At 52.0% G+C, this 12,078-nt stretch overlaps 2 protein-coding genes across 2 annotated transcripts; both read left to right on the top strand.

Moving 5' to 3' along the window:
* Positions 1–1,303: 1,303 nt before the first annotated feature.
* AYO21_07611 (hypothetical protein) lies at positions 1,304–7,928 on the top strand (the record flags this gene model as incomplete). The annotated part of the gene is made up of 3 exons (XM_022657565.1): positions 1,304–3,882; positions 3,938–3,991; positions 4,046–7,928. 3 exons carry the CDS (start codon positions 1,304–1,306, stop codon positions 7,926–7,928), a joined length of 6,516 nt encoding a protein of 2,171 aa, XP_022510103.1.
* Positions 7,929–8,693: 765 nt separating this feature from the next.
* Positions 8,694–10,898, top strand: AYO21_07610 (hypothetical protein; the record flags this gene model as incomplete). Its single annotated transcript, XM_022657564.1, has 3 exons — positions 8,694–8,864; positions 8,922–10,792; positions 10,856–10,898. 3 exons carry the CDS (start codon positions 8,694–8,696, stop codon positions 10,896–10,898), a joined length of 2,085 nt encoding a protein of 694 aa, XP_022510102.1.
* Positions 10,899–12,078: the final 1,180 nt, after the last annotated feature.

Below are 12,078 nucleotides of genomic sequence, written 5' to 3'. Positions count from 1 at the left end.
TGGCATGTCAACGGCATTTCATCTCTTGCCCAGCTACAACTTCTCGAATGTGAAAGGCCAGGAGGATCTCTGTGGCTGGGACGAACTTGATGACGGGCTAATGGATCTGAAGATCCCAAACACCTAAGACTTGGCCAGCAGCTTTGGCCATCAACTACCAGCTACCAGAGTCCGGTAGCTCTTAGCATAGAATTCTCAAGTCAGCAGCAATTTAACTACACGTGAAGGCACTGGTTGTCCTGGAATCCTTGAGCAATGTCTCAATAGTACTTTCTTCAAACATCACGGTGATGTTTGTAGTGCTCTGTACCTATAGGTCAGAATATCTCCTTGTTGTAGCCCAATATCCATTGGTCACGGCAGCAAGCACGATCCCATCACATCTTATTCAGATAGCCGCACTTCTGAAAACTTCAAGATCTGTTTGCTCTTGACACCTGGTGGCTGTGGGTTCCGGACGCAGCAATTCTCAAGTGCACCGCTTTCCATCAATCCGAAGGCCGGGATTTGGGGACTGTGTGCTCCCACAACTGCCGTCATGAGGAATGCGGACAAGTCTCGACTCGCTCTTCAATCCTTCGTTGTCGGATGGTGGTAACGATGTAGATCTTCACTTCTCCTTCGCACCATCTGTCACGTCTTTTGGATCGAATATCGGAGAGGAAAGAGGTAAACGAACAGCCTGACGCTACAGCTTGACGCCTGTCTGTAGGGTGATCACTCATTTCCCCTTGCGCCCAGCGTGTTTCGGCCTGAAGAGACAATATGGTTGCTTCCCTGCGCTGGAATTTCGATCATGTTGGATCCGAGCTCCGAAGCAGCCCGCTCCCTAGATTTCGAGCGAAGGTATCAGCAGCCATCCGGGTAGTTGTCGGAAACATAGACCAACTCTTCCTTGAACTTCTCCAGTGCTCGGGCTTCAAAGGCAGGCTTGAAGGTCATGTACCCTGTAAAGCTACATCAGCAATGATTTCTGCGCCGGTCAGAGATGGCTTCACCATTGAGTACACCGAGCCCAATGACCAGTGCCCAACCAGCCCACCGATAACTCATTTTCTGTCCTCTTGAAAGATCCTTAGCCGGGTGTCACCTGCAGGCACAGGAATCAAATGGTCTGCAGGAAGCCTCACAAATTCAAGAACCAATCGGAGGAAATTCCGCACCCTCGCCTTGGCGCCCCTCATCATTCCAGCCTCGACGCGTCTTTCGCCATTCATGACGCGCAACAGAGAAACCAAAGAGCTTTCACCAATATCGACAGTCTCCGGCACGCAAACAAGGCAGAACATGGAAAGCAACGGCGATGGCGAATTGGAGGGAGCGTGGATATGTGCCAGACTCTGACGACGACGAAGAAGAAGACGGCAGGAATGGAAGTCTCGACAGCGGCCCGGCGCGTGGGACAATCTCTGAGACTGCCTCGAATAATGCGCAGTCTGTGAAGGGGTGCGACAACCCCCTTGATGGTGACGACAGCCGAACAAAGCAAAGCGACACCGTCGTTGACAAGCACGACACTTATCACGATTCTGCACCAAATGGCACCGCCAACTTGCTGCAGGATGGGGCCCAAGTTTGCCATCTGGAATTGTCGCAGGCTTCTGATTCTCCTTTGAATTCAACTGCAGCAAGGCTTGAGGCTGAAATCAAAAAGGGTCTGCAGACAGTGCAAGACGTCCTTGGGTCGGCGGTCCTTGGTTTCGACAGTGATGATGACAGCCCTCTTTCTTCGGTTCCCTCATCAGTGCATACTTCGCCCAAAAGAACCCACTCAAGACCTTCACAGCCAGCTGTTCTTCCCGAGGTGGAGATCTCTCAAATTGCCGCCGACGATATATTGTTGCTAGACGCTGCTACTGACGCCTTACGGAGACGGTCTTTCCGACCTCGTGCTCCAATCCAGCTTCATCCCTATGCAATTGAGGACGCAAGGTACAGACAAACTTGGAGGGACAGGGGCTTGAACCCTGTTCGCGTTCCAGACTTACCTCCACATGTGGGAGAAAGCTCCAAAGATGATTCCCAGGGCACCACTGCTTATCACAGCAGCCAAGTGGATCATTCCGACAGTCAAATTCCACAGTCAAGCCCTGCTCTAGACGAAGGCTATGAGAGTCCCGTGGTCGTCGGAGATGAGGAATCTCAAAGTCCAATACGTGGAACGCGTCCTCGTGTACCTGCTCCTGTGTCTGATTCCGATGAGGACCTTCCAGACCTCTCAGACATTTTCAAAAATAGGACTGCAACCCCGTCTATCTCGAGACTAAAAAGACCCAAGCGTGTGTCAGTGCCGCAGACACAGACAGGGATTAATGGATTTCGGATCTATGAACTTCCCGACGAGGGTACAGCTCCTAGGAAGGCATCCAAAACTGGTGGCTCAAAGTCCATAATTCCACCTTCCCCGCCTCGATCTGGCGATGGACTCTCGTCGCAGTTCCGCGAAGCGGACAACAGTCCAGAGATATCACTTGGAAGCAGCACACCCATCGTGCTCCCCACTCCACTCGTTTCGTCTGACAAGCAGGTTTCGAAGAGGAATTTCACCGAAGCCCTTGACCTCTCTGATTCAGAGACTGATATTGTCAGTATCAGTGACGATGCATCTTCAACTTCAGGATCAGAAGAGCGAACCAACGATGGACTTCAATTTCGACAAATACGGCGCAAGATCAAAGGAGTTCTGCCGGCATCCTGGCTGAAGCTGGATATGAAGCAGCAATGGAAGGGTACCCGTGCTGTTCGAAACCAAGCCCAATCTCCTGTCAAGAGGGCCTCGGAGAAAGGCGTAGCGCAACACATCTCGTCGATAGGGGGAAGAGCGAGACAGAGATCCGTGAGAGATGGAGTCGCAGACCTGGAACTTTCGTCAGAGAGTGATTCCGCCGTGCCAGTCGACGATGAGATGGGGGGAATTGAGTACGAGGGACCAGAGTCCTTCGAGGATGACGTTGTTGAAGACGACGCCATCGACGCCATGCTGGCTCCTCAAAAGAGAAGACCGTACACAGTAAAAGGACAACCGCGACTGCAAGGTGTTCGGTCCAAGAAGAATACTTTTGATGCAGACAGGGTACTCTCTCGCCGAGAACCCTCTCTTCGCAGTCCGCGAACTGCTGCTGCTTCCTTGTCAAGCAATGGGGCGCGGCCACGCAAGAAGACCAAACGCAAACATAGAAAGCCGCAGATGACGATCTTGGACGCTCCTGGTCTGAGGGACGAGGACGTGCCACGGTTCTTGAAAATTGCATCGAGACGTGCAAAGCGTCAAAGATCAGCAAGGAAGCAAGACCCTTCAAAGAAGTTCTTCAGGTTGGCAACAATGAGAGATACAGAGGATGTGAACGAAGTCGTAAGAACATGGAGACGTGAACAACGTCAGATACATCATTCTGTCAAACCCAAAGATATCATCAGCCGCACGACCTCCTCAAAGACCCAGCCGCGCGGCTTCGACGACATAACACATGGGAATACTGCCGCTCCAACACGCAATTCGCACGAAGACGTTCACCTTTCGGCCACTCACCTCACTTTCTTAAAACGCAGCACCAACGCTACCCTCGGCCGCATTCAAAACCATCAAAGTCGTTCATTGCAGGCTGAATCAATTGGCCTCCCTACTGATCGTTCTTCTGCGATTCTCGACTATTTCAAGCCTGGAGCTTCGCGTCGCAATCATTTCAACTCGTGGCAACAAGTTCCAAGTGTTGAGCACAGCACGGAAGGACCAGCCTTCGCATCAACCAATCCATTCGCGATCCAAAAGCGTCTACCAAAGCAAGCACGGGCAAGACAAAAGCGACTTCGTCAGGACGCCTTGCAGAAAACATCTACAAGACCTTCGGTCCAAGAAGCTGATGCAATGTCTCCATCTGCAGAGTACGTACCTAACAATTCTCCATGAAGTTGATGATGATGCTGACTGAAGCTCCAGGAAGCGAGGCTTCTCTCCTCCCTCGCCGCCTCTTCTCCCATTGCGTCCTTTGAAGTAAGTACTCTTTTCGCCAATTAGGATTTCGCAGAGACTAAGTTTGAAACGTAGGAAGCAACGTCCTGTCTCACGCGGCACGCGTTACGCGAACAATCCTGATCAACATGATATCCTATGCCTTCAGAGTCTGAACTTAGAAGATGACTACGACATTGTCACCTGTGCGATTCGGTACCCTCCAAGATCCAGCACCTTTTCCAAGACTCCAATGCTCTCTAGCTCGACAAGTGTCCGCATTCATCTTGTCAAGACCACAATATCCTCTATGGCAGATACCGCGCATCGGTTCCAACCGGGGAGGTCTCACAATGCTATCAGGACTCCCATATCGCAACGTAGTCTCCATGCTAGTGGTTGGTCCGCAGAGGTTGAAGGTATCATCCGAGATACTTTCCAAGAAATCTTCAGTGTCATCTGTGGCGACACTGCCATGCCGGACACGACACCAGAGCAACGCACTCAGCTCTTGAGTCAAGCTGCAAATTCGGTCCAAATGATCACCAGTTACACGAATGAGAGTCTCTTCTTCGTAGATGATCAAGGTTTAGAAGCCTTCATCCGATTGACAACCGAGTCAATCGACAGTCTTTGGCAGGGCATCGCTATATGCGAGAGCGCCACATCCGAGCCCTGGGTTTCCCAGACTTTGAAACTCTTGAACGGATTACTCACTCTGGGATATCAAATCAATCGATACGCCACAGCCGCAGGCTGTGCAGAGAGACTTCGTGCAACGAGCTTGAAGATCTGGCAGAATGTTGCCAGCCTCGCTTGGGAACTCACTTTCCGAAAACATAACATTCCTCATCTCTTTGCCAATACCGCTGCTCTGTTCGGGGGTAGCTTGGTATCAGAAGGTCAAGTCATTCCCACAACGGAAATCGAGACCATCTACTTGATACACCAGCTCGGTCCAGACCAAGAATGGAGTGTTTACCTGGAGACAATCTTTTCCAGCCATGGCAAGCCGGGGGCCCTCTTCGATTCTTCAGCAGAGTCACTCGCTTGTATGGTCATCGTACTCGGCTGTCTCCTTTCCACCGGCGCACTGGATGGGCATACAGCACATACCGACAATAACTTTGGAGGCTCTCTTGGTAGCTCTCTTCTTCGTCTACTCCCGATTCAAATGTCGGATTTTCTCAAGACCTTTGTCGAGAAAAAGGCGAGTTACCATGCGCGGTTTCAAGTCAAGACGCCACAAGTGAGAAAGCTAGAGCAATTTGGTCTGGTCATATTTCAATGGTGCTTCGCTCTCGCACGAAATCTCCCGACTGACATGGCGGACAACTTGCTCAAACAGATGTTCAAGTATTACTCTGAAAAGACAAACAATATGCTTGAACTTTTTACGTCCAAACATGCAAACCGAACGCCACCATTTCTCGATCGCCTGGTGCGCGCCGAGCAACTCAATCTGGAGGACACTGATACAGACTTCCATATTTTTCTGAAGCTCACGGCCATAACCTTGATTGCTCAACCTCGACCGGACACTGAGGTTGAAGAACACATTCGGAAGCTGGCGCTCCGCAAACGCTCTCTCTTGTTCATCCTGTTACCCAACAAGGGCCAGGACACTTTCAACGACAATGAAGTGATTGTCAGTGAAGACTGCCCACTTCCAGACCGTGATCTGACTTCGGTATCAAATCGATACACGCTGTTCACAACGCTGTATCACTATGCACCGGTTGGCTTCAAACCAGAGATCTCGCAGATTCGAGACTACATCGACTTCGCCACCGCTCACGATGCAGTACGCCAGGTCATTCTGCGATGTTGGGAAAACGTTGCAAAGTCGGCCCTCTCTCGACCAGCAGGTTCCGCAGAGCTGCTGGAACTCGGAGGATGGATGCTGGCCATGTTCTTTTCCATGTGCGACAAGCTTACACGGATCCCAAACGTTGGTAATGACATGCACGAGGACGAGAGACGCATACACCTGGCGAACCGCAACACTACAGTTGACCGCGTCCTCCACATCGCAGATCGATACGTTGCAGCGATTGATATCTGCACCACCCGTGACCAGGTTTCACACCTCCTTTCTCGTGAAGAAGTGAGCCGTTTGACCGTGTCCTGCTACCACGACCAAGGCCTAGGTGATGTTGTGGTCAGCGGAATCTTTAACCTCGTCACATCTTATGTCATGAAAGGCATTGGCAATGTCACAGATGAAATCTTTGCCGTTCGACGAGAGATTCGTGGTGTACTTGTGGACCACCTCAACCGTACCGATTCTCCGGATGATATCTTATTGGCGTCTTTAACCGAAACCTGGTTTGCGATCGGAAAGCTGATGGTAGAAGGTGGCCACTGCCAGTGGGACCATTTTCTGAATGCGTGGTCCGCGATGTCTTTTCCACAAATTGCCGACACTGAAATTGCAAGACAATGTCAGGTGTTGCTGCTGAGCAAGATTGCAACTGATAGGTCCGTCGTTCTGGCTGATCCCTATCCTTTCATCCATACTTGGTTGTGGTCAATCCTGAAGCCAGAAACGATGATCAGATTCGAGCACTGTTTGACGAACCAGCTCATGGAAAGTATCCCAGATACCTTTGGCCTTGATGATCTGCGTCAAGATATTTCCAACGGTGCCACCAGATACTTCCTCGACAAGTCTGATATCGTCAAGCATCGCCTTTTAATCGTCCACCACATTATACGCTATGCGTACAGCGTCCAAAACGTTACCGATCCGACCTCACACGGAAAACTAACGAACTATCAATGGGACCACTTGATGACCATGATTTCGAGAGCCATGAAGCAAACATGGGAGCAGTTGGACGGACGAGCAAGACCAGAATGGACCACGTTCATGCAGAAAGTGATATTCCGACTTGGCATGTATAAAGGCCCAGGCTTCGAAATCGACCCGTGGTTCACAGATTTGAGTCAGAAAGGATTCGAGGACAAGGCCTTCCATCTGGAGCGTCTCTTCATTTGTCTACCGGGCGAGAAACGACCCGATCGTTATGATGCTGAGTACATGATCAAGGCTTTCCGGACAGCTTGCGAAACGGCCTGGGTCAACAACAAGGAAAAACCACTCCTACATCATCTGATCACGATCTTCGCCGCCAATGACCCGAGCTACGTCGAGCATGATGGCAGCTTCTTACTCGATATTACCAAACAGCTGGACTTTATGAAGGCAGTCTTCCCGGCATACATTGAGCGATCACTCAACGACACCCTACCGACAATGCTTTTCGCTGTCCCAATCCTAGACGCCGCCATACAGATCTTGCTGAAACTGGAAATGCGCGTTGACCTTCAAGATCAATCACACATGGAATCGTTCGCAGAGCTCCTTGTGGCCTTGATGGGAGCAGCAGTGGCAGCAATGCAATACCAAGGCTGTGAGGCTCTGTACGAGATTGGCTGGGAGATCGACACAGTCTGTCGTCTCGGCGGTATCTGCTGGCTTGGTTGTAGCCGCTGGGCTCATCTTCACCGACTCTTTCCCTTTTCTGACACCATCCTCGCCTTGCAGCCATACGTGCAAACGTATGCATATTACGCCTACGAGTGGATCTGCTCTGCGGCTGGCCTGGAAGACGGTGCTCGGCCTACGGACCCAGCACTCTGGGCGAGATACCGAAAGAGTGCCGATCGGGCGAAGGAGGACTTTGGCTTCGAGCTGCCAGAACTGGCGCTCCCTGAGCATATCAATGCTCTGAAGGATTTTGCCGCCGACGACCTCGAGTGGTCGGGCCGAAACGAGTGGCATCGAGGCCAATTTTCGACCTGGGGGCCTGTCTGGGGGCCCGTCTGGGTGCTTGCCCGCCCCGGGTCGGAGCCAGAGACAAGAGGACCGCGAGAAGCGGTCCAAGACGGCCCCATGGTGAACGAGGTCCGGGCGGTGTTGGTGGGGCTGGAGCAGGGGTTGACCCTGTTGGGTCTCTTGGAAGAGCGGTTGTGAGGGGGCGTCCGCGTGGGTGTGCATGCTTGCGGGGTTGTCGTTTCTTGTCTTGTTAGAGTAGAACGAGTCACAATCAAAAGTGTTTGAGTGAGCCTTTGTTTCAAAGTGCACGTTGCCTCCATCGTCTACGACCACGCACTTTCAAGCGGACGTCCGCCGCTTATCCAGTGAATGACAAGTAAGGGATACAACGATGGACAGGCACGCACTCTCTAGATACATCCTGGCTGACACAGGTGGTCTACTCGGAGGGATTCTACTTTGGTAAGGGACGGGTTCCGGATACCGTCACCGCCGGTGGTACATTTACCTGCACTGGCCCCCAAGATTCATAAGAGGACTATCTGTGGCATATAAGTGGCCTGCCTTTGGAATCCATTGATGAGGTATGGAACTGCGTCTTTGACAAAGCATTATGTCTCCTCTGTTGAGGCCGGCTTCCTCTGAGCGATGGGGTGCACACGCAGCCAATCAGAGTGCGTATTCCCAAGACACCCAGCCTTGCCCAGCCTCGCCCAGCCCCATCCGAGCTTGGCAGGGCTGAGTGGGACTCGCCGACTGCGTGGCGGGCGGAGACGTTGCCGGGCAACTTCCAGACGGTAAATAGAAGGTTGGCGGGATAACGACCAACCCCCATTACCAGCCTTTTGAAGCATCATGACTCCATTACTCCATGACTTTTTCCCTTAAGTCCCTTGTCAGCACGAGCAAATTCCACTCTTTGCAGCTCCATCGCATCGTTAGCAACCGCATTCCAGGCAAAGCATGGGTGTCGAACCTCCATTCATTTACGACCGACCCTCGACATACACCTTTGGGAGTCCAACTGATCGAGCTTTCAATCCCAAAGCTGCAACTCATGCTTCCTGGACTCCCAGACCCCCAAAGCCCAAGCAAGATGGACCGCTCGTCGATTTCAACAAGCATCCTGATTCCGTATGTTTTTTTCCCCGAAGCAGTGATACGGCCTCCTAAACTAACCTGTTTCTGCAGTACATAGTCGTTCCTTACGGCAACCTCAACGCCAAACCGATGCCTCCCAATACCCGCACGAAGGTGGTCCGGGCTCGATATGTTCAGCTCTTTCTGAGGGTTTGCGCTTTGATCGGAGCTCTGGGCTGCCTCTTCTGCGTGATCGCCATCAACAAGACATCGGCGACGGTGGGTTGGATCATTCGCTGCGCTCCCGCCGTTGCCATCCTCCACACCTTGTATTCGGTCTTTCACCTCGCCCGGGCACCTACAAGCCGCACTCCGGCCTCGACGGCAAGCTACATGATCTTCGCCGCGATGGTGGACACGGGCCTGATTCCCTTCTGGGTCTTCTGCGCATGGGTGGCACAGGCAGACTACACAAGAAACGAATATGGATGGAGCACGCTGTTCAACGATTCAGATCTGTCGTACAAGATCATCTACGCTTTCTTCATTCTGTCCTGCGTTGAAGGTGGCCTGACGGTGGTGTCTCTGCTCATGGACATCTACTTGGGTGTCAAGTTCAGACAGATCTCCAGGCTTCCACCAGACATGAATCCTCTGGAGTTGAACCTCACATCCAGGCATAAGCGGAATAAATCGGAAATCACCGAAAAGAACATGAGGTCGTCAGAGCTGGCGGCTAAGCGGGGATCTCAGGTTTCAGGCTTCAAGAGAGTTCCTTTCATTCATACCCGCACCGACTCGGCGGACAGCGTCACTCTTTATGGCGGCGACAGTGCCCGCAACTCCAGGGTAGAGTTCCGCAAAGAACTGGAAGATAACGGAAAGGATCCCTGGCGGTGGTCACGAAACTCGTCTCCAGAACGACCCGGGTCTGCGGTCAATCCCTCTCCAAATTCCCGATCAGCTGGCAGTGGACTTGACTTCCGCCCAGAACGCTCATCCATCCTCAAAGAGAAGCCCTCTCGTCCGTCCTCGTGGCTGTCATATCTCGATTACGAAGGCGTGCCTAGTCCGATGAGCGAGGAAGCTTCCGCAGAACTCGACCACGAAGTCCGTCCCGTTTCCCCTGTGTCTGCCATCTCGGTTACGGACATGACTTCCAACAAGGTGCATCGTGAACGGGAAAACTGGTACCATGGGTCCCCAGCACGCCACAGCCAGGTTCATTTACCAACCTATGGCAACAACAGCCAGACTCACCTCCCCTCGCCCACCACGAGCAAGCCTAATCTGCATCAATCACTTCCTGTACCATCTCCGAACTCTCCCGCAAAGAAAAGAAGCCGTGAGCCTCTAGGCATGAATCCTCCTACACCAACGCGCTCAACTTTCAATGACGAAAATGCATTTGTCACGCCAGTCAGGGACTCCTGGACCCAGAATGATGGGAACCGAACCGCGCTCCACGATGCAGATGGAAACGCCCAGGTGCCTCTCAGAGGTACACCCACTAGCGTCAAACCGTCCAGCTTTGTCGGTAGTGGTGGTAAGGCACGCTTCTACGGCAATCTACGACAATCCGTCAATACTGTGTCGCCCTCTCACGATCAAGGCGACAAGACGGCCAATATTCGAGTGAGCGTCAACAAGGTTCAGGATACGGACGAACGGACACGGACAATGCAGACAGAAAGCGACTACTCTGCCAATTTTGAGGTCTATTCCAATACTGACGACGAAGATGAGGGAAGATTAAGCGCCAACATCACCAAGGTGCAGACAGCTTCCCCGACGCAGTGGAACGGTGCCCGACAAACCTCAAACTCGACTGGGTTCGATGTAAACAGTGGGTATGCGGGACTGGGGGCAGAGTTCGGCAAGGGAATGGGTAGACGGAGAGATGTCAGCGGCAAAGTGGCTGAAGAGGGTCGAGCGAGTCCGACGAGAAACGGGGCAGCGGGGTGGGAGAGATTCAAGGGTTTGTGAGCTTCTTCTTCTTCTTCTTCAGGGGCAGTTGAGTGGCCGAACGAAACGGAACGATTCAGGATATTGAAATACGGCGGCGGCGGCGGCAAACTGCAAAAGTGACCGATTGAATGGATTTGCATTTGGATCGGAATTGAGAAATTAGGATTGGGAACTGGAGTTTTTTTTTTTCATCCAACGGGATAGAGATATGGGAAAAGCCAGCCATGTGAGCACGAGCATACAAACATGGTATGGACAGACAGGATCTTGTACAAAGGTACAAAGGTACGAGGTGCTCGAGACGGGAGACAGTTTTTTGAGGATTTGGCGGAATGAGCAATCGATCTCAGTCAGTCAAGCGGCCCCCCTTGATTTCACCATTGCGACCAACCGACTGGTTAATGGTAAATGGTTAAAAGGTAAATGGTAACTTGATGGTGCTAATCATGGGACGACGGGACCTATGCAGTACGAGATAGAGTATGTAGTAGACCTGATTCCTTTCTTCGGGCCTCGGGGCATTTCTAATAAGATTCACGGCATCAATCGAATCGAATTGAATTGAATCGAAAACCACTATAGTCTATAGATGAATGGACACCGAGTACGCGGTAGTTGGGTACCTAGTACGTACATGCTTACGGTGTTCCCATCAATTCAATCCGATCCCATCCACTCCAACACTCCAGCACTCCAGCACTCTACGGCGCTCTGCGGTGCTTTAGAGTGTCTACAGGGTACAGAGTACAGAGTACAAGGTACTAGTAGTAGCAGTCGTAGTTTGTTTTCGTAACCCAGGTCCCCAGGTCCCAGGTCCCAGGTCCCATAATCCCAAATCCTCGGACCCCAGTTCTTTGGCCGAACGAAAAACCCCCCTCCCTCCCCGGGGGGTCATTGTCGGGCCGATGATCGAAACTGGTATTCCGAATTTTGTAAGTAATTACATCTACGAGGTATCATATGTTCTCCCACAATCCACTTCGATATTTTGTGTCCCGAGTACCTACTCGGTACTCTTGCGTACATACAGTATCACACGAGTAATGGGCGCTTACTCGTCTGCTCGGATCCTGGCTCCCCTGGCACCTGGTATCTGGTAAGTGGAGGGGCGGGCCACTAATCTTACGCCACGATCCTACCACCTACGACGAGGTATGTACGTGTACATTACCTCGGTGACAAGCGAGGAAGTGAGTTACATAGGTACATGTTAATGCACAACGACCCGCTTGGGGGGGCGCCCCGGGGGGGAGAAGATTGAAAGTGGTGGCCCCGCCGAATACATTTTGTATCAAACAGT

Source organism: Fonsecaea monophora, assembly GCF_001642475.1.
Source record: "Fonsecaea monophora strain CBS 269.37 chromosome Unknown Scaff60, whole genome shotgun sequence".
Taxonomy (NCBI): domain Eukaryota; kingdom Fungi; phylum Ascomycota; class Eurotiomycetes; order Chaetothyriales; family Herpotrichiellaceae; genus Fonsecaea; species Fonsecaea monophora.
Note: the sequence above shows the minus strand (reverse complement) of the source record. Positions and strands in the feature narration are given on the sequence as shown.